Source organism: Oncorhynchus tshawytscha, linkage group LG08 (assembly GCF_018296145.1).
Source record: "Oncorhynchus tshawytscha isolate Ot180627B linkage group LG08, Otsh_v2.0, whole genome shotgun sequence".
NCBI classification, from domain to species: domain Eukaryota; kingdom Metazoa; phylum Chordata; class Actinopteri; order Salmoniformes; family Salmonidae; genus Oncorhynchus; species Oncorhynchus tshawytscha.
This window is the reverse complement of record NC_056436.1, coordinates 16,965,222-16,992,721: the sequence shown is the minus strand read 5'-3', so window position 1 is coordinate 16,992,721 and position 27,500 is coordinate 16,965,222. Positions and strand designations below refer to the sequence as shown.

The 27,500-nt window shown below is 45.3% G+C and overlaps 1 protein-coding gene across 4 annotated transcripts in view; it reads left to right on the top strand.

Moving 5' to 3' along the window:
• LOC112229227 (B-cell lymphoma/leukemia 11B-like) overlaps nucleotides 1–8,599 on the top strand; it is a 106,820-nt gene extending 98,221 nt beyond the window's left edge. The window contains exons 3-5 of one of the 4 annotated variants that reach the window (XM_042325287.1): nucleotides 996–2,891; nucleotides 4,011–4,080; nucleotides 5,408–8,599. In XM_042325287.1, coding sequence (XP_042181221.1) covers nucleotides 996–2,891; nucleotides 4,011–4,080; nucleotides 5,408–5,426 — 1,985 coding nt within the window. In that variant the 3' untranslated portion in view covers nucleotides 5,427–8,599. Of the gene's footprint in view, nucleotides 1–995; nucleotides 4,518–5,407 lie in introns of those variants that run through there. The other 3 variants (XR_006083867.1, XM_042325288.1, XM_042325286.1) reach the window with 3 other exon arrangements.
• Nucleotides 8,600–27,500: the final 18,901 nt, after the last annotated feature.

Here is a 27,500-nt window from a genome sequence, read left to right as displayed (position 1 = left end):
CGAGGCCTTTATTTTACTCTCCCCTTTCCTCTCTGTTTTCATTTGTTCCCTCGAGGCACGAGGCCTTTATTTGTAAGAAAGTGAGTTCCTTAAATCTTTAAGTTGTACTTTCTCAGCATAGAGCCATATTACTTTGCCGTCTCTGTGATTATTAAAGTCCCTCTGCTTGGAGGGCTTTGTGGATTTTAAATACACACACACACACACACACACACACACACACACACACACACACACACACACACACACACACACACACACACACACACACACACACACACACACACACACACACACACACACACACGCACACACCAAAACACACACACCAAAAGACACATGCATGGTGTAATCATTTTGAGATTTGTAAATTGGAGAGATTAAAGAGCACTTAAACTGGTGTGTACAGTGGTCCCACCGCATCGGCCAATCCACAGTGACTATGGAAATGCACTTGTCAAAAGCCTGATAAATATGTCCCTGTTATGTGACAACATGATGTGTAAAGACTATTTCAGCTACTGGAGGTATTAGGCAAATATGGATAACAAAAGTCTGTCTGATGGCCCTCTGATGGCCCTCTGATGGCCCTCTGATGGCCCTCTCTCTGCAAAGTTCCCCTCCTTGTATAAATCAACACATGACCGGGTGATAACCATGTTTATCAGTGGTAGTTTTAAATCCTGAAAACACAGCTGTCAGATATCCAGGTGTGTTTCAGTTATTTCACTCCCCATACGTAAGAAATAGGTTTATTGTAAGGAAATATGGTAGCAGAAATACAAACATAGTCACCAGCTTCACCATACAGAAACACCAAACTTGTTGTATTTTTTACTGACTACCGAATACCACTAAACACTCCACTAAAAATCTCAATATTATTCCTCAGATAGATGTGAAGTTACTGTCATTGAATTCATTGAAAAATATTTTGTTTTGAAGAAGATGTTTTAATGATTTTCTTTCTTGTATGTGTTTCTCCTGTGTTGCAGGAGGCAGGGACGAGCCTTCGAGCTACATCTGCACCACGTGTAAGCATCCCTTTCCCAGTGCCTGGTTCCTCCTGCAGCACGCCCAGAACAGCCATGGCATCCGCATCTACCTGGAGTCCAACCCCTCCAGTTCGTCGCTTACCCCCCGCATCACCATCCCCGGACCGCCCATGGGCCAGGACTCCATCCCCCAGTCCCCCCTCGCCAACTTTCTGGGAGAGAACAACCCCTTCCACCTGTTGAGGATGACTGGGCCCCTGCTCCGGGAGCCCCCACCAGGCTTCATGGAGAACCGTGGAGGCCTCCCCAACACGCCGCCCTTCGTCAGCCCCTCACCCCGCCACCACCTGGACCCACACCGGCTGGAACGCCTTAGTGCCGAGGAAATGGGGCTCATCTCCCAGCACCCCAGTGCCTTTGAGAGGGTGATGCGGCTGACGCCCATGGCCATCGAGGCCCAATCCATGGACTTTTCCAGGCGGCTCAGGGAGCTGGCGGGGAGCAATAACGTGGCCACACCTCCTCTTTCGCCCAGCCGGAACAACCCTATGCACCGCCTGCTCAACCCCAACCCCTTCCAGCCAAGCCCCAAGTCACCCTTTCTCAGCACCCCGCGCCTGCCGCCCATGCCCCCCAACAGCACCACCCCGCCCCAGACGCAGGCCAAGAGCAAGTCATGTGAGTTCTGTGGGAAGAGCTTCAAGTTCCAGAGTAACCTGGTGGTCCACCGGCGGAGCCACACCGGGGAGAAGCCCTATAAGTGTCAGCTGTGTGACCATGCCTGCTCCCAGGCCAGCAAGCTGAAGAGGCACATGAAGACACACATGCACAAATCTGGCTCCATGACAGGGAGGTCTGACGATGGGCTTTCCACCACAAGCTCCCCCGAGCCGGGCACCAGCGAAGTGACTGGAGAAGGCATGAAGAACAGAGAGGGAGACTTCAGGGGTGAGGGTGAAGAGGAGGAAGAGGAAGAGGATGAAGAGGAGATGGAGAACGAGAGCAGGCCAGAGTCAAACTTCAGCATGGACAACATGGAGTTCTACCGTAACCGTGAAAACGGCTCCAAGCCGCCGCCAGACGAGAAGAACTCTCTCTCCCTGGGTAAGATGGTGGAAAATGTGGGCCTGAACACTATACAGCAGTACAATAACTTGATAGTCGACAATCGTAAAAATCGGATGCCCTTCTCTAAGAAGGGGTCTGACGGGCAGCGGGACACTGGGGATGAGGACTCTGTGGTGGGAGAGATGGAGAGGGAGCATCATCACCACCAAATGGAAAGGGATCACCAAAGGCCCACTGTCAACGGCAGGAACTGTGGCTCCGGCAATTCTTTCTCAAGCCTTTTCCCCCGCAAGCCCACACCCATCACCAGCCCCAGCCTGTCCAACTCTTCCAACAAGAGGATCAAGATTGAGAAGGATCTGGACATGCCCCCGGCACCAATCATCCCCTCTGAGAACGTCTACTCTCAGTGGCTGGTGGGTTATGCCGCCTCACGACACTTCATCAAAGACCCTTTCCTGGGCTTCACCGACTCCAGACAATCTCCCTTCGGCACATCCTCTGAGCACTCATCTGAGAACGGCAGCCTGCGCTTCTCCACACCTCCTGGGGACCTCCTGGATGGCGGCCTGTCGGGGCGCAGCGGCACAGCCAGCGGGGGTAGCACCCCTCACCTGGGGGGCATGGGATCCGGCCGGCCCGGCTCCAAGGAGAGCCGACGGAGCGACACCTGCGAGTACTGCGGCAAGGTGTTCAAGAACTGCAGCAACCTGACAGTGCACCGACGCAGCCACACGGGAGAGAGGCCCTACAAGTGCGAGCTGTGCAACTACGCCTGCGCCCAGAGCTCCAAGCTCACCCGCCACATGAAGACCCACGGACAGATGGGTAAGGAAGTGTACCGCTGTGACATTTGCCAAATGCCCTTCAGTGTGTACAGCACTCTCGAGAAACACATGAAAAAGTGGCACGGGGAACATTTGATGACCAACGAGGTCAAAATTGAAGCGAGAGAAGCTAAGCCAGATTTTCCTATTTTGCCTCTTTCGCCACAACCTTGAAAAACAAACAAATACAAAAAGGGGTAGCTGGGTACTCTTTTTCTTAAATATCGCATTTTGGGTTAATTTTATGTTTTTGCCTAAGAAACTGCTAACTGAGAAAAACAATTAAACAAACAAACAGATATTAACAGCACCAATTAAAGCCGGTCTAAACTGCCTCATTTGGCTAAAGATCCTTTTTAACAGTTGATCAGAGGATTAATTAAATGATACCATTTTTGGAGCCTTTAACTGTGCAATAATTTCTGTATTTATTGGATTTTGTAATATTTTGGCATGTACAGGTACTATTTTATTTTGTCATTTTTAAATTTGTTTTACTTTTTATTTTGATTGCTGGGATTTTATTTAATTTTTTAAAAACCCAGAGGATATCCTGAGATTTCTTTTTAGCAGACAGAAAAAAAACTGCTTATAGAAAATTGTATATTTAAACTACACGTGTAATTTCCTGAAGAGAAGCCCGATTTTAATCTTAAAAAATGTTTTAAGCATAACTGAGGAAGCTATTTTTGATTTGTTATACATGATAGGATATACATTCGCGGACAACAATCCTTTGGCATTGTAGCATGAACTGACTTTTAACATGTTCATCTAATTGGATATGTAGCACTGAATGTCATTTATGACAGTAAATCTAAAGAGGATCCGGAGGTTTCACAAACCCCACCTCTTCTCCAGTAAATACATCCATTAAAAATAAAGAAGAAGACGAAGCAGAAGAACACAAAGGCAGCTGCTTACTGGTACCTAGTACCCACCCCTGACAGACAACGCTAGAGAAACAGAGACATTGTGTATTTCTATAGAATCCCCTCATACTGTTCTCACACTGCATCTAAACTAGCTCCTCCTAAACTCACCCTAACCCATCCTACTAAACATAACAGAAATGCTATAACAATGCACATACTGATGTTTTCTATCTTTTATCACACAGTTGTAGGATGGCTAAACCGTCGGGCTAAACTGCGGAGCTTTATAGCCAGAGAGAGCAGGGAGATCTTAGGGTGAGCTATAGGGGTCTCTTCCCTCTTCTTCATGATGTCATTCACCCCTTCATTATCATTCCACGGATGAGTTTAACACAATCGCCCGTGCCCTTAGATTATTGCAGATATTACACTCTCCTCCCAATTCCCTGTCCCTCGTCTCTGATGCACACTGTGTCTCACTCCTCTGCCAGCTGACTATCACAACTTCCAGCACTATTAAAAACTCCCTATCGGACACTGGGCACAGAGTAGCATTACAGACAGCCTCATCACCCTCAGTCTCACTCAGTCATTTCAAACTGCCAGGTATTGACACATTCTGTAGGCAAGGTGTATCTCCTTAAACTCTGCTTTCTCTGTTTTGATCACCATTCATATTTAATGTTTCTCTGGTGGTGGATTAGGAAAGGGCTGGGTGGTGGTTTAGGAAGGGGCTGGGTAGTGGTTTAGGAAGGGGCTGGGTGGTGGATTAGGAAGGGGGTGGGTGGTGGATTAGGAAGGGGCTGGGTGGTGGTTTAGGAAGGGGCTGGGTGGTGGTTTAGGAAGGGGCTGGGTGGTGGATTAGGAAGGGGCTGGGTGGTGGTTTAGGAAGGGGCTGGGTGGTGGTTTAGGAAGGGGCTGGGTGGTGGATTAGGAAGGGGCTGGGTGGTGGATTAGGAAGGGGCTGGGTGGTGGATTAGGAAGGGGCTGGGTGGTGGATTAGGAAGGGGCTGGGTGGTGGTTTAGGAAGGGGCTGGGTGGTGGATTAGGAAGGGGCTGGGTGGTGGTTTAGGAAGGGGCTGGGTGGTGGATTAGGAAGGGGCTGGGTGGTGGTTTAGGAAGGGTCTGGGTGGTGGTTTAGGAATGGGCTGGGTGGTGGATTAGGAAGGGGCTGGGTGGTGGATTAGGAAGGGGCTGGGTGGTGGTTTAGGAAGGGGCTGGGTGGTGGTAGTAGTCACTACCAAAGCGGTCACCACCTCTTTAACCAGATGAGAATTACGTACCTTAAAATGTAATTCTATATTATTATTAACTCTACATACATTCAGTAACGATGTTTTATGATATCACTGCCCTATGCATTTTTTCTATAAATATCTATACATTTTGACAAAATGAATTTATACCTGTATAGTAACAAGTTTGATTGTATAGTGTGCCATAGTCAAAGTGTTTATGATGTTGTATTTTTCTTCTGGTTAAAATGGTCTTGTCCGCTGCGAGACAGAACCAGTGGCAGTTAGTTGCTTAGTGATATGCAGACCAGTAAATTGCACAGTTCTAGATACATACTGTGTCTGTAGAAGTCTGTTGAGCGTGTGCCCAAACAGTAAGACAATTTTTTCTTTCTTTCCTCATTCAGGGCTCCCTGTGATGTGTAGTTGAACGCATTCTGAAAGAAGTAGCAACTCTGACACACACAGAATGCACAGCTGAGTGAGCTTTTTAGGAAAGATTTTTCGGTCTTCAGCAAGCACCAACCTTTGCCCAAATCAGCACTCCTTGTTATTTTGAATAATGTACCCCTGTCCTACCCCCCTGTTCAAACCCCTCAAGTTGACCTTTGACATCCACGCAAAAATGTTTTTTTTTTAGTTAAAAATCTGTCATTGAGAAAAAAAGAAGAGAAAAACACAAACATATCTTTGCAGTTGACCCGTACTATGATTTGTCAATCATTTTTTTACACACAAAAAGAAAAAGAAAATGGAAAATACGGCTTCTGAGCAAGAAATGACTTTGACTGGATTTACTCGGCCTGGGTGAAGGGTTCTATAGTTTGGGATCAGCTGATATTGAAGTGCTAGCGTTGCTATAAGCTTGGCTTTCCCAATACTGGCACTATAAAAATGAAAATTAATTTATTGGGACACTTTTTGTACTGCCATTCAATTTGACATGAGTGTGCCTTGAATACTGATCTTCCTATTCACCGTCTTTCAAGACAAATGCGACACTTTTGTGAAGCAAAGGATTTGAACAAAATGAAAACAATGTATTCAATTTATGTGTCAACTTAGTATCTAATTTGCTTATGAAATTCCAATAGAATATCAGAGATATTACTTCTAAAAAATAAAACAAAGCTCCATTTAGGTTAGGAGTAGCCAGCACATCAATGATGTGTCTGTGTCTGTATATATGTATGCATATGTACATAGAAATGCATAAACCTATATAGATATATATCAAATTCTTCAAATCAGGACAAGACTGTATCCCTAGAAACATGGTCCGAGTGGATTGTTATGCCACACAATAGTCAAGGAAGAGACTGGACTAAAAATCAGGAACTGCAGAAACAAAAAAAGAATTTAGTGCACTCTGTCTTAAAATACGTTTACAGTATTGAAACAAGTACAAGGGTAAAATAATATTTGTGTGTATGTGTGTTTTAAGCCAGTATTTCTTTTCTTCAAGTTTGCTTATACAGTTTCTCTGAATGCCATGGTGGCGATGTGTATATTGTTTTTTTGGTGACGGGATTTTAGTATATATATATATATGAATATATATGAATATATATGACATTTTTCTTGTTTACTGTAAAAGTATACCAGTATTTGTAATATTGGAGAATGCCTGGGCATTTTACAAAAATATAAAAAAAGTTATTGTTTCTTTATTTTTATTTTGGAGTCCAATTTAAATGGTGGGTCTTTTAAAAATGTTTTTGTCACTGTAACTGTATAAGTCTTCAGTTTTAGTAACTTCTCCTTTTGCTGCCTTGGTGTAATAAAATGAAAATAAATGAAATAAAAAGTGAACTGGTAACCAACTTGGATGGGGTGGGGGGAAGCTGCATCATGTCTGAATTTCCCCTCGTAGAAACTATGGAACATTGTTATTGCTTTGCAGTAAAATACTGACATGTATCTATGTTCTGCTTCTGGAATGGATGCTCTTCATGGCTGGTTTGAAATACATGTGTAGGCACTTGTTGTCTTTCTACAGAAGCTTGTCTTTTTGAACCTGTATGTGCATCCTTCTGAAAAGGGTACTTTAAGTACCCGTATGTCATTATCTTATTTGGGGGAGGGGGACAACATTGCAACTTCAAGATAAAACTCACAGGCTGCCACCATTTATTTGATTTAATTTGGCAGGATAAAATAGTGCAAAAAACCCATGATGAATTTGCATTGTTGACATGAACCTTATTGTACAGAAGGGAAATAAAAAGTTTGTTTGACCTTTTAGCAACAAAAATACACAAGGAGATGTTTTTGTTTACTATTCTGTTGGTTGTACATATCTTTAGTTTTCTTATTTAGATTTGAACATTTCTATGTGTTCTAACTGGCACTGGCAGTGACCATCTCTCTTTAGGGTCATCTAGCTGCCCTTTGACCCTTGACCTTTGGTGACCTGTGTGTCAGTTGTACGGGAACCTGACCTGCCAACCCATAGACTTCACAGCATGAGAAGAATGGAGAACATATACAAGCATGATGTGGTAGAGACGCAGGCAGACAGGTCTGGCCACCAGTCAGAGAAAGGACATGGATAGAGTGTGTAGAAAAAGATACACACATTGGAGAAAAAATGGTAAAGTCTCTTATGAGGTGCAAGGAGATTATATATCTGGATACCTTAGTTAGACATCGTCTCACAGAACCATGTAGTGTACACAGAGCAGCCGAGGCTGGCTGGATACAATCAAAGCTACTAGCTGCATTCGCCTCAAACCAGAAGCTACAATTACAGGCAGTTAGTAGCTACCGTACCTGACCACAATCATATGGACAACTATCAATCAGTCAGAACCAGGGTGTTTATATGAAAGCTGCTCACTTAGATGTACAGAACTGTCCTCCAACTGTTTAGCAGCACAGAACACCCATATCTGTGTTTTATCTTCTTTTTACGATTTTATGTTTCCCTTAAAACATTGGTGCTTTGATATGTGCTAAGAGCTATTCCGTGTTGGCTGCACTGTTTGTCCGCCCCTGGGCACCGTAGACAGAACACCAAGCAGAGCAAGGCTAAGCTAGGCGGTTGATGGTGTTCACTTTGTGTATAGACATATTCATGGAACACTGCCCAGTCTGTGGGTATATTCATTTTGTTTTCCTTCAAAGGTGCAGGTGTATTGGGCTAGGCCAGTAGTCCCTCTACATGAGAGACTGAGTTGACGTTAGTACGCCGGTCCTGAATTAGGAAATAAAAATACAAAGTGCTTTGCTGCTTTCCACTCTTTAGGTTTGACATTCAATCATTTTACTATTTCATTTTAGATTTTTTTTATGTTTGTATTTAAATAATAACACAGGGTTGGGATAAAGAAATCTGTAATTTTTTATATGTAATAATGTTAGAATACAAAGGGAAGTGGTCCGGGTCTGGACATACAGGGGGAGGGCTGGGGGCTTTGAGTAGGGATGTTATGCTGTGTGTGATGTCACTTTATTTAAATACATGAACTGATTATTTAGGCTGCAATTGGCTGTGTTGTCTGTGATGTCACTGAGGTGAGGACAGCGTTCCGTCGTTCTCAGGCCTGATGAGTCCAATGCCATTGGTTCGTTACAGTAAACATGACATTCAGACATCACTTGGCCTGTCTCTGCGCTCTTTATTTGAAATACATCCGAAAGATGCATGTTCACCACATTATGCAACAGGATGCAACAGGATCACACACACACACACACACACACACACACACACACACACACACACACACACACACACACACACACACACACACACACACACACACACACACACACACACACACACACACATTTTTAAGTCATGGAACTTCTGAAATGTAGAAATTGATGAGTACATAGAAAAGAAAACATCTGATATTAAACTTACAAAATAACATATTTCACTCTTCCTTCCATGTGCATTAAACTAATCCAATACCATCACACTTATTCCATCTTTTCAACCAAAACCACTTCTAAAATCAACTTCAGGATATACATAAATGCCTGGGTATATGAAGGCATCCTTGGTGGCACATTTCCTGCACTGCAGACTCTGATCTCTGTCACTCAATCTGCTCCCCGCTGGCTGGTTGGATGTAGAGGGGTTGAAGAAGGGATCTGCTCCCTGCTGGCTGGTTGGATGTAGAGGGGTTGAAGAAGGGATCTGCTCCCTGCTGGCTGGTTGGATGTAGAGGGGTTGAAGAAGGGATCTGCTCCCTACTGGCTGGTTGGATATAGAGGGGTTGAAGAAGGGATCTGCTCCCTGCTGGCTGGTTGGATGTAGAGGGGTTGAAGAAGGGATCTGCTGCCCGCTGGCTGGTTGGATGTAGAGGGGTTGAAGAAGGGATCTGCTCCCTACTGGCTGGTTGGATGTAGAGGGGTTGAAGAAGGGATCTGCTCCCTGCTGGCTGGTTGAACGTAGAGGGGTTGAAGAAGGGATCTGCTGCCCGCTGGCTGGTTGGATGTAGAGGGGTTGAAGAAGGGATCTGCTCCCTACTGGCTGGTTGGATGTAGAGGGGTTGAAGAAGGGATCTGCTCCCTGCTGGCTGGTTGGATGTAGAGGGGTTGAAGAAGGGATCTGCTGCCCGCTGGCTGGTTGGATGTAGAGGGGTTGAAGAAGGGATCTGCTCCCTGCTGTCTGGTTGGATGTAGAGGGGTTGAAGAAGGGATCTGCTCCCTGCTGGCTGGTTGGATGTAGAGGGGTTGAAGAAGGGAGCTGGATGTTCTACAGTACTGGTACAGTCCACCTCTTGGGGTCCTACAGAGGCTGTCTAAGCTGACTGACGGGCTGGCTCTGCGGGTGCCTGATCTGAGCAGGGCTGTTGAGTTTGACTTATCTCCTATCATCATGATATTCTACATTCCGCTCATACCAATACACCCTGGAATACTAACACACACTCATATAAACTCACTATCAACACACACACTCATATAAACTCACGCTATCAACACACACACTTAAATAAACTCACGCTATCAACACACACACTCATATAAACCCACACACTTATTTAACATTTATCTCAATTGCTTTGGCTCGTTTTTTGAAACAGTCCTTAAACTGTAAGTGCAATTGTTACAACTGTTTCATGGGACATCACAACATGTCTGCAAAATGTAATAACTCAAAACATTTAATTGATGCTTCAAGACCTAGTTATTGTGACAGTAAATTGGCCAATGCCACCAAAATGATACGTTTTTTTGTCATCATGTGAGCAGTACTGGTCAAAATGTTTGTTTTAAAAATGTCAGTTTTGTTCTACTTCTTTGTTGACACCGACTGCTTACTGAACTATACCAGAAGGTCAGTTTGTCTAGTCAAATGCTATTGGGTATCACACTGAGCTTTTTAGATACCGATTTCAACAGTAGGTAAAAGTTTAATGGGAAAAGTCAATACTGTAGTACACAGAAAAAGGATATGCACATTTGTATGTATACAGTACATTTATTTTTGTAGCAATGTGTTACATGTAAACAGAAAATTCACATCTGCATGTCCATTTATACATATTTCTTACATGTAAAGTCATATATAGTGAACAGAAAATTTGCCACAAAATGACATCCCCATGACACAAAATGACATCCCCATGACACAAAATGACATCCCCATGACACAAAATACCTACAAAACCACAGCAATGAAAAACCCTGCGGAAGTTCTGTAACAAAAAATAATTACGTACCTCCTCCAAGTATGTAACACTACAAGTTCCCATCTTCTTGGTGGGCATCCTGTCACTCTTGTTGGTCTGGCCAGAGATTTTCCTCAACATCACATCTGATGTTTTCCCTTGAGATGCACCTTGCGTGGAGCAACGATCCCCTGCAGTGATCGCCTGTGATGTCCTCACAAGCAGCATTCATGGCATCTAACAGAGACTTCTGATCTTGTGCCCGATAGTCCTATACTTTCCACCTCCATGCTGAACAAACCTCTTCTATTGGATTCAGGAATGGGGAGGATGGTGGAACAACTCCATTGTAATTCTGTGCAGCAAACCATTCCCTGACAATGTTGGTTTGGTGGAAGCTGACATTATCCCACACAATTACATCATTTGGCAAATCTGGTCTAACTAAACCTCTTTGGTGTTCTGATATTAGGTCTCTGTAAAGTGTATTTAGGAAGGCCAGGAGAAGTTAGGTGTTATAGGGCCCAATGTGAGGAATGTGTGCTCACAGCATTCTCAGAAATGTCAGCACACATTGTAATATTGCCCCCATGTTGGCCTGGTGTGACAGTCGTGGCTCGGTGTCCAATGAGATTGCTGCCACGCCTCCTGCCTTTGGCCAGATTGAACCCAGCCTCGTCCACAAAAACAAGAATGTGGATAATGTCATGTCCTTCCAGCTCCATTATTCTCTATATAGTAACACAGAAAATATAAAGTTAGTTTTACATATCCTATTCTACAATCAGACAGTTTAGAAAAGTAGAAATGTTTTCTGTTCATATGTGTATCTACAACTTCAAGAAGTATATACAGGCCTCATTGTAGTACAGTAAAACTCCCTGTACAATATACCATGTGCACACCAATGGTTAACCTGGACATACTGGTACCACAGCTCCTACCTGGACACACTGGTACCACAGTTCCTACCTGGACATACCTATACCACAGCTCCTACCTGGAAATGCTGGTACCACAGCTCCTACCTGGATGTGCTGGTACCACAAGTCTCTACCTGGACATACTGGTACCACAGCTCCTACCTGGACATACTGGTACCACAGCTCCTACCAGGACATACTGGTACCACAGCTCCAACCTGGACATACTGGTACCACAGCTCCTACCTGGACATACTGGTACCACAGTTCCTACCTGGACATACTGGTACCACAGCTCCTACCTGGATGTGCTGGTACCACAGCTCCTACCTGGACATACTGGTACCACAGCTCCTACCTGGACATACTGGTACCACAGCTCCTACCTGGACATACTGGTACCACAGCTCCTACCTGGACATACTGGTACCACAGCTCCTACCTGGATGTACTGGTACCACAGCTCCTACCTGGATATACTGGTACCACAGCTCCTACCTGGACATACTGGTACCACAGCTCCTACCTGGACATACTGGTACCACAGCTCCTACCTGGATATACTGGTACCACAGCTCCTGGATACCTGGATATACTGGTACCACAGCTCCTACCTGGACATACTGGTACCACAGCTCCTACCTGGACATACTGGTACCACAGCTCCTACCTGGATATACTGGTACCACAGCTCCTACCTGGATATACTGGTACCACAGCTCCTACCTGGACATACTGGTACCACAGCTCCTACCTGGATATGCTGGTACCACAGCTCCTACCTGGATATACTGGTACCACAGCTCCTACCTGGACATACTGGTACCACAGCTCCTACCTGGACATACTGGTACCACAGCTCCTACCTGGACATACTGGTACCACAGCTCCTACATGGATATACTGGTACCACAGCTCCTACCTGGATATACTGGTACCACAGCTGCTTCATTCTGTCACTATTCCTCTCAAATGGCACCTTGTAAAGTTGTTTTATAGTCATTCGATAAAATTTAAAAAAAACTCTGTCTATAGTGGAAATGCTGACAGAAATTTGTGAAGATATTGTTCTCATTTATGATTGCACGTTGAATCTCTTTTAGCAGGTTGAAATTGTTGGCCATGACCATGTTGCAAATTCATTGTTCTTGCTGATGGCTGAATACTGTTGCTCTGCCATCAGCATGAGGTCGTTGTGCAGTCCTATATATGACATGTAGAGCTGCTCTGCCATCAGCATGAGGTCACCTTGTGCAGTCCTTTTATATCATGACATGTAGAAAAAACTCTGTCTCTGGAAATGCTGAGCAGAAATTTGTGAAGAGTCCTATATATGACATGTAGAGCTGCTCTGCCAAATTGTTGCATGAGGTCGTTGTGCAGTCCTATATATGACATGTAGAGCTGCTCTGCCATCAGCATGAGGTCGTTGTGCAGTCCTATATATGACATGTAGAGCTGCTCTGCCATCAGCATGAGGTCGTTGTGCAGTCCTATATATGACATGTAGAGCTGCTCTGCCACCAGCATGAGGTCGTTGTGCAGTCCTATATATGACATGTAGAGCTGCTCTGCCATCAGCATGAGGTCGTTGTGCAGTCCTATATATGACATGTAGAGCTGCTCTGCCATCAGCATGAGGTCGTTGTGCAGTCCTATATATGACATGTAGAGCTGCTCTGCCACCAGCATGAGGTCGTTGTGCAGTCCTATATATGACATGTAGAGCTGCTCTGCCACCAGCATGAGGTCGTTGTGCAGTCCTATATATGACATGTAGAGCTGCTCTGCCATCAGCATGAGGTCGTTGTGCAGTCCTATATATGACATGTAGAGGTCTGCCACAAGCATGAGGTGTGCAGTCCTATATATGACATGTAGAGCTGCTCTGCCACCAGCATGAGGTCGTTGTGCAGTCCTATATATGACATGTAGAGCTGCTCTGCCATCAGCATGAGGTCGTTGTGCAGTCCTATATATGACATGTAGAGGCTCTGCCACCAGCATGCAGTCCTATATATGACATGTAGAGCTGCTCTGCCACCAGCATGAGGTCGTTGTGCAGTCCTATATATGACATGTAGAGGTCGTTGTGCAGTCCTATATATGACATGTAGAGCTGCTCTGCCATCAGCATGAGGTCGTTGTGCAGTCCTATATATGACATGTAGAGGTCGTTGTGCAGTCCTATATATGACATGTAGAGCTGCTCTGCCACCAGCATGAGGTCGTTGTGCAGTCCTATATATGACATGTAGAGGTCGTTGTGCAGTCCTATATATGACATGTAGAGGTCAGCATGAGGTCGTTGTGCAGTCCTATATATGACATGTAGAGGTCGTTGTGCAGTCCTATATATGACATGTAGAGCTGCTCTGCCATCAGCATGAGGTCGTTGTGCAGTCCTATATATGACATGTAGAGGTCGTTGTGCAGTCCTATATATGACATGTAGAGCTGCTCTGCCACCAGCATGAGGTCGTTGTGCAGTCCTATATATGACATGTAGAGGTCCACCAGTTGTGCAGTCCTATATATGACATGTAGAGCTGCTCTGCCATCAGCATGAGGTCGTTGTGCAGTCCTATATATGACATGTAGAGGTCGTTGTGCAGTCCTATATATGACATGTAGAGCTGCTCTGCCATCAGCATGAGGTCGTTGTGCAGTCCTATATATGACATGTAGAGGTCGTTGTGCAGTCCTATATATGACATGTAGAGCTGCTCTGCCACCAGCATGAGGTCGTTGTGCAGTCCTATATATGACATGTAGAGGTCGTTGTGCAGTCCTATATATGACATGTAGAGGTCGTTGTGCAGTCCTATATATGACATGTAGAGCTGCTCTGCCACCAGCATGAGGTCGTTGTGCAGTCCTATATATGACATGTAGAGGTCGTTGTGCAGTCCTATATATGACATGTAGAGCTGCTCTGCCACCAGCATGAGGTCGTTGTGCAGTCCTATATATGACATGTAGAGGTCGTTGTGCAGTCCTATATATGACATGTAGAGCTGCTCTGCCATCAGCATGAGGTCGTTGACATGCAGTCAGTCCTATATATGACATGTAGAGCTGCTCTGCCACCAGCATGAGGTCGTTGTGCAGTCCTATATATGACATGTAGAGCTGCTCTGCCACCAGCATGAGGTCGTTGTACAGTCCTATATATGACATGTAGAGCTGCTCTGCCACCAGCATGAGGTCGTTGTGCAGTCCTATATATGACATGTAGAGCTGCTCTGCCACCAGCATGAGGTCGTTGTGCAGTCCTATATATGACATGTAGAGCTGCTCTGCCACCAGCATGAGGTCGTTGTTCAGTCCTATATATGACATGTAGAGCTGCTCTGCCACCAGCATGAGGTCGTTGTGCAGTCCTATATATGACATGTAGAGCTGCTCTGCCACCAGCATGAGGTCGTTGTGCAGTCCTATATATGACATGTAGAGCTGTCTGCCACCAGTGCAGTCCTCCTATATATGACATGTAGAGCTGCTCTGCCACCAGCATGAGGTCGTTGTGCAGTCCTATATATGACATGTAGAGGTCGTTGTGCAGTCCTATATATGACATGTAGACCTGCTCTGCCACCAGCATGAGGTCGTTGTGCAGTCCTATATATGACATGTAGAGGTCGTTGTGCAGTCCATATATGACATGTAGAGTCGTTGTGCAGTCCTATATATGACATGTAGAGGTCGTTGTGCAGTCCTATATATGACATGTAGAGGTCGTTGTGCAGTCCTATATATGACATGTAGAGGTCGTTGTGCAGTCCTATATATGACATGTAGAATTCACAAATAGATCATGTTACAGATATATTGTACAGAGTATATTGTATTCAAATTGTGCTGCATTACTGTATTACTGTATTACTGTATATTCCCCATGTATCTTACAGTACATTGTGATTTTCACTTGCATGTACCTTTACAATAGTTGCTGTATTGTTCTGAATGAAATACTGTAACAAAAGTAAAGAACGAGTACATATGGACCTGTTTACATTAGGCTGTACTCTCCTACCAGCCTCTTCTATTGTCAGACCATGGTTTATAACACTGTGGACCTGTTTACATTAGGCTGTACTCTCCTACCAGCCTCTTCCATTGTAAGACCATGGTTTATAACACTGTGGACCTGTTTACATTAGGCTGTACTCTCCTACCAGCCTCTTCTATTGTCAGACCATGGTTTATAACACTGTGGACCTGTTTACATTAGGCTGTACTCTCCTACCAGCCTCTTCCATTGTAAGACCATGGTTTATAACACTGTGGACCTGTTTACATTAGGCTGTACTCTCCTACCAGCCTCTTCCATTGTAAGACCATGGTTTATAACACTGTGGACCTGTTTACATTAGGCTGTACTCTCCTACCAGCCTCTTCCATTGTAAGACCATGGTTTATAACACTGTGGACCTGTTTACATTAGGCTGTACTCTCCTACCAGCCTCTTCCATTGTAAGACCATGGTTTATAACACTGTGGACCTGTTTACATTAGGCTGTACTCTCCTACCAGCCTCTTCCATTGTAAGACCATGGTTTATAACACTGTGGACCTGTTTACATTAGGCTGTACTCTCCTACCAGCCTCTTCCATTGTAAGACCATGGTTTATAACACTGTGGACCTGTTTACATTAGGCTGTACTCTCCTACCAGCCTCTTCCATTGTAAGACCATGGTTTATAACACTGTCCTGTTTACATTAGGCTGTACTCTCTGACCAGCCTCTTCCATTGTAAGACCATGGTTTATAACACTGTGGACCTGTTTACATTAGGCTGTACTCTCCTACCAGCCTCTTCCATTGTAAGACCATGGTTTATAACACTGTGGACCTGTTTACATTAGGCTGTACTCTCCTACCAGCCTCTTCCATTGTAAGACCATGGTTTATAACACTGTGGACCTGTTTACATTAGGCTGTACTCTCCTACCAGCCTCTTCCATTGTAAGACCATGGTTTATAACACTGTGGACCTGTTTACATTAGGCTGTACTCTCCTACCAGCCTCTTCCATTGTAAGACCATGGTTTATAACACTGTGGACCTGTTTACATTAGGCTGTACTCTCCTACCAGCCTCTTCCATTGTAAGACCATGGTTTATAACACTGTGGACCTGTTTAAGGCTGTACTCTCTGACCAGCCTCTTCCATTGTAAGACCATGGTTTATAACACTGTGGACCTGTTTACATTAGGCTGTACTCTCCGACCAGCCTCTTCCATTGTAAGACCATGGTTTATAACACTGTGGACCTGTTTACATTAGGCTGTACTCTCCTACCAGCCTCTTCCATTGTAAGACCATGGTTTATAACACTGTGGACCTGTTTACATTAGGCTGTACTCTCCGACCAGCCTCTTCCATTGTAAGACCATGGTTTATAACACTGTGGACCTGTTTACATTAGGCTGTACTCTCCTACCAGCCTCTTCCATTGTAAGACCATGGTTTATAACACTGTGGACCTGTTTACATTAGGCTGTACTCTCTGACCAGCCTCTTCCATTGTAAGACCATGGTTTATAACAATGTGGACCTGTTTACATTAGGCTGTACTCTCCTACCAGCCTCTTCCATTGTAAGACCATGGTTTATAACACTGTGGACCTGTTTACATTAGGCTGTACTCTCCTACCAGCCTCTTCTATTGTCAGACCATGGTTTATAACACTGTAGACCTGTTTACATTAGGCTGTACTCTCCTACCAGCCTCTTCCATTGTAAGACCATGGTTTATAACACTGTGGACCTGTTTACATTAGGCTGTACTCTCCTACCAGCCTCTTCTATTGTAAGACCATGGTTTATAACACTGTGGACCTGTTTACATTAGGCTGTACTCTCCTACCAGCCTCTTCCATTGTAAGACCATGGTTTATAACACTGTGGACCTGTTTACATTAGGCTGTACTCTCCTGACCAGCCTCTTCCATTGTCAGACCATGGTTTATAACACTGTGGACCTGTTTACATTAGGCTGTACTCTCCTACCAGCCTCTTCCATTGTCAGACCATGGTTTATAACACTGTGGACCTGTTTACATTAGGCTGTACTCTCCTACCAGCCTCTTCCATTGTCAGACCATGGTTTATAACACTGTGGACCTGTTTACATTAGGACTGTTTACTCTCCTGACCAGCCTCTTCCATTGTCAGACCATGGTTTATAACACTGTGGACCTGTTTACATTAGGCTGTACTCTCCTACCAGCCTCTTCCATTGTCAGACCATGGTTTATAACACTGTGGACCTGTTTACATTAGGCTGTACTCTCCTACCAGCCTCTTCCATTGTCAGACCATGGTTTATAACACTGTGGACCTGTTTACATTAGGCTGTACTCTCCTACCAGCCTCTTCTATTGTCAGACCATGGTTTATAACACTGTGGACCTGTTTACATTAGGCTGTACTCTCCTACCAGCCTCTTCCATTGTCAGACCATGGTTTATAACACTGTGGACCTGTTTACATTAGGCTGTACTCTCCTACCAGCCTCTTCCATTGTAAGACCATGGTTTATAACACTGTGGACCTGTTTACATTAGGCTGTACTCTCCTACCAGCCTCTTCCATTGTCAGACCATGGTTTATAACACTGTGGACCTGTTTACATTAGGCTGTACTCTCCTACCAGCCTCTTCCATTGTCAGACCATGGTTTATAACACTGTGGACCTGTTTACATTAGGCTGTACTCTCCTACCAGCCTCTTCCATTGTCAGACCATGGTTTATACCACTGTGGACCTGTTTAAGGCTGTACTCTCCGACCAGCCTCTTCCATTGTCAGACCATGGTTTATAACACTGTGGACCTGTTTACATTAGGCTGTACTCTCCTACCAGCCTCTTCTATTGTCAGACCATGGTTTATAACACTGTGGACCTGTTTACATTAGGCTGTACTCTCCTACCAGCCTCTTCCATTGTCAGACCATGGTTTATAACACTGTGGACCTGTTTACATTAGGCTGTACTCTCCGACCAGCCTCTTCCATTGTCAGACCATGGTTTATAACACTGTGGACCTGTTTACATTAGGCTGTACTCTCCTACCAGCCTCTTCCATTGTCAGACCATGGTTTATAACACTGTGGACCTGTTTACATTAGGCTGTACTCTCCTACCAGCCTCTTCCATTGTCAGACCATGGTTTATAACACTGTGGACCTCTTCCACCAGCCTCTTCCATTGTCAGACCATGGTTTATAACACTGTGGACCTGTTTACATTAGGCTGTACTCTCCGACCAGCCTCTTCCATTGTCAGACCATGGTTTATAACACTGTGGACCTGTTTACATTAGGCTGTACTCTCCTACCAGCCTCTTCCATTGTCAGACCATGGTTTATAACACTGTGGACCTGTTTACATTAGGCTGTACTCTCCTACCAGCCTCTTCCATTGTCAGACCATGGTTTATAACACTGTGGACCTGTTTACATTAGGCTGTACTCTCCGACCAGCCTCTTCCATTGTCAGACCATGGTTTATAACACTGTGGACCTGTTTACATTAGGCTGTACTCTCCTACCAGCCTCTTCCATTGTCAGACCATGGTTTATAACACTGTGGACCTGTTTACATTAGGCTGTACTCTCCTACCAGCCTCTTCCATTGTCAGACCATGGTTTATAACACTGTGGACCTGTTTACATTAGGCTGTACTCTCCTACCAGCCTCTTCCATTGTCAGACCATGGTTTATAACACTGTGGACCTGTTTACATTAGGCTGTACTCTCCTACCAGCCTCTTCCATTGTCAGACCATGGTTTATAACACTGTGGACCTGTTTACATTAGGCTGTACTCTCCGACCAGCCTCTTCCATTGTCAGACCATGGTTTATAACACTGTGGACCTGTTTATTGTCAGACCATTTTATAACACTGGGACTGTACTGTACTCTCTACCAGCCTCTTCCATTGTCAGACCATGGTTTATAACACTGTGGACCTGTTTACATTAGGCTGTACTCTCCTACCAGCCTCTTCCATTGTCAGACCATGGTTTATAACACTGTGGACCTGTTTACATTAGGCTGTACTCTCCGACCAGCCTCTTCCATTGTCAGACCATGGTTTATAACACTGTGGACCTGTTTACATTAGGCTGTACTCTCCGACCAGCCTCTTCCATTGTCAGACCATGGTTTATAACACTGTGGACCTGTTTACATTAGGCTGTACTCTCCTACCAGCCTCTTCCATTGTCAGACCATGGTTTATAACACTGTGGACCTGTTTAAGGCTGTACTCTCCGACCAGCCTCTTCCATTGTCAGACCATGGTTTATAACACTGTGGACCTGTTTACATTAGGCTGTACTCTCCTACCAGCCTCTTCTATTGTCAGACCATGGTTTATAACACTGTGGACCTGTTTACATTAGGCTGTACTCTCCTACCAGCCTCTTCCATTGTCAGACCATGGTTTATAACACTGTGGACCTGTTTACATTAGGCTGTACTCTCCTACCAGCCTCTTCCATTGTCAGACCATGGTTTTTATAACTCTCCTACCAGCCTCTTCCATTGGACCATGGTTTATAACACTGTTTTTACATTAGGCTGTACTCTCCTACCAGCCTCTTCCATTGTCAGACCATGGTTTATAACACTGTGGACCTGTTTACATTAGGCTGTACTCTCCTACCAGCCTCTTCCATTGTCAGACCATGGTTTATAACACTGTGGACCTGTTTATAACATTAGGCTGTACTCTCCTACCAGCCTCTTCCATTGTCAGACCATGGTTTATAACACTGTGGACCTGTTTACATTAGGCTGTACTCTCCTACCAGCCTCTTCCATTGTCAGACCATGGTTTATAACACTGTGGACCTGTTTACATTAGGCTGTACTCTCCTACCAGCCTCTTCCATTGTCAGACCATGGTTTATAACACTGTGGACCTGTTTACTGTACTCTCCGACCAGCCTCTTCCATTGTCAGACCATGGTTTATAACACTGTGGACCTGTTTACATTAGGCTGTACTCTCCTACCAGCCTCTTCCATTGTCAGACCATGGTTTATAACACTGTGGACCTGTTTACATTAGGCTGTACTCTCCTACCAGCCTCTTCCATTGTCAGACCATGGTTTATAACACTGTGGACCTGTTTACATTAGGCTGTACTCTCCGACCAGCCTCTTCCATTGTCAGACCATGGTTTATAACACTGTGGACCTGTTTACATTAGGCTGTACTCTCCTACCAGCCTCTTCCATTGTCAGACCATGGTTTATAACACTGTGGACCTGTTTACATTAGGCTGTACTCTCCTACCAGCCTCTTCCATTGTCAGACCATGGTTTATAACACTGTGGACCTGTTTACATTAGGCTGTACTCTCCGACCAGCCTCTTCCATTGTCAGACCATGGTTTATAACACTGTGGACCTGTTTACATTAGGCTGTACTCTCCGACCAGCCTCTTCCATTGTCAGACCATGGTTTATAACACTGTGGACCTGTTTACATTAGGCTGTACTCTCCTACCAGCCTCTTCCATTGTCAGACCATAACACTGGTTTATAACACTGTTGGACCATGGTTTATAACACTGTGGACCTGTTTACAGGCTGTACTCTCCTACCAGCCTCTTCCATTGTCAGACCATGGTTTATAACACTGTGGACCTGTTTACATTAGGCTGTACTCTCCTACCAGCCTCTTCCATTGTCAGACCATGGTTTATAACACTGTGGACCTGTTTACATTAGGCTGTACTCTCCTACCAGCCTCTTCCATTGTCAGACCATGGTTTATAACACTGTGGACCTGTTTACATTAGGCTGTACTCTCCTACCAGCCTCTTCCATTGTCAGACCATGGTTTATAACACTGTGGACCTGTTTACATTAGGCTGTACTCTCCTACCAGCCTCTTCCATTGTCAGACCATGGTTTATAACACTGTGGACCTGTTTACATTAGGCTGTACTCTCCTACCAGCCTCTTCCATTGTCAGACCATGGTTTATAACACTGTGGACCTGTTTACATTAGGCTGTACTCTCCTACCAGCCTCTTCCATTGTCAGACCATGGTTTATAACACTGTGGACCTGTTTACATTAGGGTTGTACTCTCCTCTCCGACCAGCCTCTTCCATTGTCAGACCATGGTTTATAACACTGTGGACCTGTTTACATTAGGCTGTACTCTCCTACCAGCCTCTTCCATTGTCAGACCATGGTTTATAACACTGTGGACCTGTTTACATTAAGGCTGTACTCTCCTACCAGCCTCTTCCATTGTCAGACCATGGTTTATAACACTGTGGACCTGTTTACATTAGGCTGTACAGACCATGGTTTATAACTCCTACCAGCCTCTTCTATTGTCAGACCATGGTTTATAACACTGTGGACCTGTTTACATTAGGCTGTACTCTCCTACCAGCCTCTTCCATTGTCAGACCATGGTTTATAACACTGTGGACCTGTTTACATTAGGCTGTACTCTCCTACCAGCCTCTTCCATTGTAAGACCATGGTTTATAACACTGTGGACCTGTTTACATTAGGCTGTACTCTCCTACCAGCCTCTTCTATTGTCAGACCATGGTTTATAACACTGTGGACCTGTTTACATTAGGCTGTACTCTCCTACCAGCCTCTTCCATTGTCAGACCATGGTTTATAACACTGTGGACCTGTTTACATTAGGCTGTACTCTCCGACCAGCCTCTTCCATTGTCAGACCATGGTTTATAACACTGTGGACCTGTTTAAGGCTGTACTCTCCTACCAGCCTCTTCCATTGTCAGACCATGGTTTATAACACTGTGGACCTGTTTACATTAGGCTGTACTCTCCGACCAGCCTCTTCTATTGTCAGACCATGGTTTATAACACTGTGGACCTGTTTAAGGCTGTACTCTCCTACCAGCCTCTTCCATTGTAAGACCATGGTTTATAACACTGTGGACCTGTTTACATTACGCTGTACTCTCCTACCAGCCTCTTCTATTGTCAGACCATGGTTTATAACACTGTGGACCTGTTTACATTAGGCTGTACTCTCCGACCAGCCTCTTCCATTGTAAGACCATGGTTTATAACACTGTGGACCTGTTTACATTAGGCTGTACTCTCCTACCAGCCTCTTCCATTGTCAGACCATGGTTTATAACACTGTGGACCTGTTTACATTAGGCTGTACTCTCCTACCAGCCTCTTCCATTGTCAGACCATGGTTTATAACACTGTGGACCTGTTTAAGGCTGTACTCTCCTACCAGCCTCTTCCATTGTCAGACCATGGTTTATAACACTGTGGACCTGTTTAAGGCTGTACTCTCCTACCAGCCTCTTCCATTGTCAGACCATGGTTTATAACACTGTGGACCTGTTTACATTAGGCTGTACTCTCCGACCAGCCTCTTCCATTGTCAGACCATGGTTTATAACACTGTTGACCTGTTTAAGGCTGTACTCTCCTACCAGCCTCTTCCATTGTAAGACCATGGTTTATAACACTGTGGACCTGTTTAAGGCTGTACTCTCTGACCAGCCTCTTCTATTGTAAGACCATGGTTTATAACACTGTGGACCTGTTTACATTAGGCTGTACTCTCCGACCAGCCTCTTCCATTGTAAGACCATGGTTTATAACACTGTGGACCTGTTTACATTAGGCTGTACTCTCCGACCAGCCTCTTCCATTGTAAGACCATGGTTTATAACACTGTGGACCTGTTTACATTAGGCTGTACTCTCCGACCAGCCTCTTCTATTGTCAGACCATGGTTTATAACACTGTGGACCTGTTTACATTAGGCTGTACTCTCCTACCAGCCTCTTCCATTGTCAGACCATGGTTTATAACACTGTGGACCTGTTTAAGGCTGTACTCTCCTACCAGCCTCTTCCATTGTAAGACCATGGTTTATAACACTGTGGACCTGTTTAAGGCTGTACTCTTTGACCAGCCTCTTCTATTGTAAGACCATGGTTTATAACACTGTGGACCTGTTTACATTAGGCTGTACTCTCCGACCAGCCTCTTCCATTGTAAGACCATGGTTTATAACACTGTGGACCTGTTAAGATTAGGCTGTACTCTCTGACCAGCCTCTTCCATTGTAAGACCATGGTTTATAACACTGTGGACCTGTTAAGATTAGGCTGTACTCTCCAACCAGCCTCTTCCATTGTAAGACCGTGGTTTATGACATGGTCCACAATGTGGCTCTGATTTCATCAGGGACTCTTATTCTTTGCCTTCTACCTCTTCCTCTATTATGTCTTCCCCTAACACTACTACCACACATTATTACACATGATGTATCTTCCCCAAGCATGTACCTGCTGTTCCTAGTTGTGATGTTTCTCCATGTTCAAAAATAGTAGAGATTGTGTTGTGGGCAAGCTCCATATATATGCTTCCAAACTTGATTGGTTGATTGGTAAAATTGTGATTCCTATTTCATTACTATGTCACCTGGCAGGTAATTTGCCATTTTAACAGACATCACAAACATTCCATGTCATAGACATATATGGAATATAGATGTACGTCTGACAGATTTTGATCATTGAATGGATCAAATATTACTATTCAACAACACACAGAAAAGCCACAAGATGACCCAGTCCTCCACCGCCACCATATAAATAATATACTGTCATTATTATTATTTTTGAAAATACAGTGAACCATCAACAGGGAATCAAAACTGAGCTTCCATTGCATTAGATAACCACATGAATTTCACCAGGAAATGTTTGCCATATCACATAACCTTACAATATTATACCAAATATAGAGTACACACTACCTAGAAACACGGAGAGCCAGGGAGACCTAAATCAATACTCAGAGAGGTCATTTATCATGTAGTGGTCACATTCCTCATTACTATCTTATTCTGATTTCATTTGCCCCTTTCTATGCCCTTTCTAATAAATGTAGCGTCAGTATTAGTGGAGGTGTATGGAAAGTGTAGTGAGTGGGACTGACTGACTGACTGATTGACTGTCTGACTGACTGACTGACTGACTGATTGACTGACTGATTGATTGACTGACTGACTGATTGACTGACTGACTGATTGACTGACTGATTGACTGACTGACTGACTGATTGACTGATTGACTGACTGATTGACTGACTGATTGACTGATTGACTGACTGACTGATTGACTGTCTGACTGATTGTCTGATTGACTGACTGACTGACTGATTGACTGACTGATTGTCTGATTGACTGATTGACTGACTGATTGACTGACTGACTGACTGACTGACTGACTGATTGACTGACTGACTGACTGAAGGAATGTGAGAGTGGAAGTGAGGTATAGAAAGACAAGAATGACTTATAAATAAAAAATTACATTTAAAAGTTGTTCTTTGCTAAAATGGTAAAGAGTATTACTTACCAAACTAAAGATGGAAGCAGACACACTGAGACACACAGAACCGAGGACGTGTCTGGACGTGTCACAGTAGTCAGATGGACACACTGAGACACACAGAACCGAGGACGTGTCTGGACGTGTCAAGGTAGTCAGATGGACACACTGAGACACACAGAACCGAGGACGTTTCTGGACGTGGCAAGGTAGTCAGATGGACACACTGAGACACACAGAACCGAGGACGTGTCTGGACGTGCCAAGGTAGTCAGATGGACACACTGAGACACACAGAACCGAGGACGTGTCTGGACGTGTCAAGGTAGTCAGATGGACACACTGAGACACACAGAACCGAGGACGTGTCTGGACGTGTCAAGATAGTCAGATGGACACAGGGTCATGTCTCAGTAAACACAAACCAGACAAAACATTGTCAAAGCAGAATGGCAAATTTCCCCCCAAAATATCGGTGCTTGGGTACAATTATACACATCCTAATACAAATGTGGGATGTGGATGTCTCTTAGCAGCAGCAGCAGCATCTCCCTCTCAATAAGTAGCCTGGTTATTTCCATTACCTAAAACTACTGTATTAAAACAGCCAACACACACACTCACGCATGCAGGTATGCACGCACGCACGCACACGCACACACACACACACACACACACACACACACACACACACACACACACACACACACACACACACACACACACACACACACACACACACACACACACACACTGTTACGGTTTTCTAGGTGTGAAGGAGAGTCGGACCAAAATGCAGCGTGTAGATTGCGATCCATGTTTATTCAACAAACGTAACACGAATCTAAATACAAACACTATAAAACAAATAACGTAACGAAAACCGAAACAGCCTATACTTGCGTAAACTAACACAGAGACAGGACCAAATACACTAAGGACAATCACCCACGACAAACTCAAAGAATATGGCTGCCTAAATATGGTTCCCAATCAGAGACAACAATAAACACCTGCCGCTGATTGAGAACCACTCCAGACAGCCATAGACTTTGCTAGATAACCCCACTAGCTACAATCCCAATACATACACACCAAAACCCCAAGACAAAACACACCACAATACAAAAAACCCATGCCACACCCTGGCCTGACCCAATACATGAAGAAAAACACAAAATACTTAGACCAGGGCGTGACAGAACCCCCCCCCCTAAGGTGCGGACTCCCGAACGCACCTCAAAACAATAGGGAGGGTCCGGGTGGGCGTCTGTCCATGGTGGCGGCTCCGGCGCGGGACGTGGAACCCACTCAGTCAATGTCTTAGTCCCCTCTCCTCGCGTCCCTGGATAGTCCACCCTCGCCGCCGACCATGGCCTAGTAGTCCTCACCCAGAAACCCACTGGACTGAGGAGCAGATCGGGACTGAAGGACAGCTCGGGACCGAGGCAGCTCGGGACTGAGGGGAAGCTTGGGAGTGAGAGAAAGCTCGGGAGTGAGAGAAAGCTCGGGAGTGAGAGAAAGCTCGGGAGTGAGAGAAAGCTCGGGAGTGAGAGAAAGCTCAGGAGTGAGAGAAAGCTCAGGAGTGAGAGAAAGCTCAGGAGTGAGAGAGGAGTGAGCTCAGGAGTGAGAGGAAGCTCAGGCAGGTAGGTAGATCTACCAGATCCTGGCTGGCTGGTGGTTTCAGCAGATCCTGGCTGACTGGCACATCCTGGCTGACTGGCGGATCTGGCGGATCCTGGCCGACTGGCGGATCCTGGCCGACTGGCAGATCCTGGCCGACTGGCAGATCCTGGCCGACTGGCAGTTCTGGCAGATCCCGGCTGACTGGCGGATCTGGAAGAGTCTGGTTGACTGGCAGATCTGGAAGAGTCTGGTTGACTGGCAGATCTGGAAGAGTCTGGTTGACTGGCAGATCTGGAAGAGTCTGGTTGACTGGCAGATCTGGAAGAGTCTGGTTGACTGGCAGATCTGGAAGAGTCTGGCTGACTGGCAGATCTGGAAGTGTCTGGCTGACTGGCAGATCTGGAAGAGTCTGGCTGACTGGCAGATCTGGAAGAGTCTGGCTGACTGGCGGATCTGGAAGAGTCTGGCTGACTGGCAGATCCTGGCAGACTGAAAGCTCCTTACAGACTGACAGCTCCTTGCAGACTGACAGCTCCTTGCAGACTGACAGCTCCGTGCAGACTGGCAGCTCCTTGCAGACTGGCAGCTCTGGCTGCTCCATGCAGACTGGCAGCTCTGGCTGCTCTATGCAGACTGACAGCTCTGGCTGCTCCATGCTGGCTGGCAGCTCTGGCTTCTCCATGCAGGCTGGCAGCTCTGGCTGCTCCATGCAGGCTGGCAGCTCTGGCTGCGCTGAACAGGCGGGAGACTCCGGCAGCACAGGAGAGGAGAGAGGCTCTGGCTGCGCTGAACAGGCGGGAGACTCCAGCAGCGCTGTAGAGGAGAAAGGCTCCGGCAGCGCTGAACAGACGGGAGACTCCGGCAGCGCAGGAGAGGAGAAAGGCTCCGGCAGCGCTGGAGAGGCGAGGCGCACTGTAGGCCTGATGCGTGGTGCTG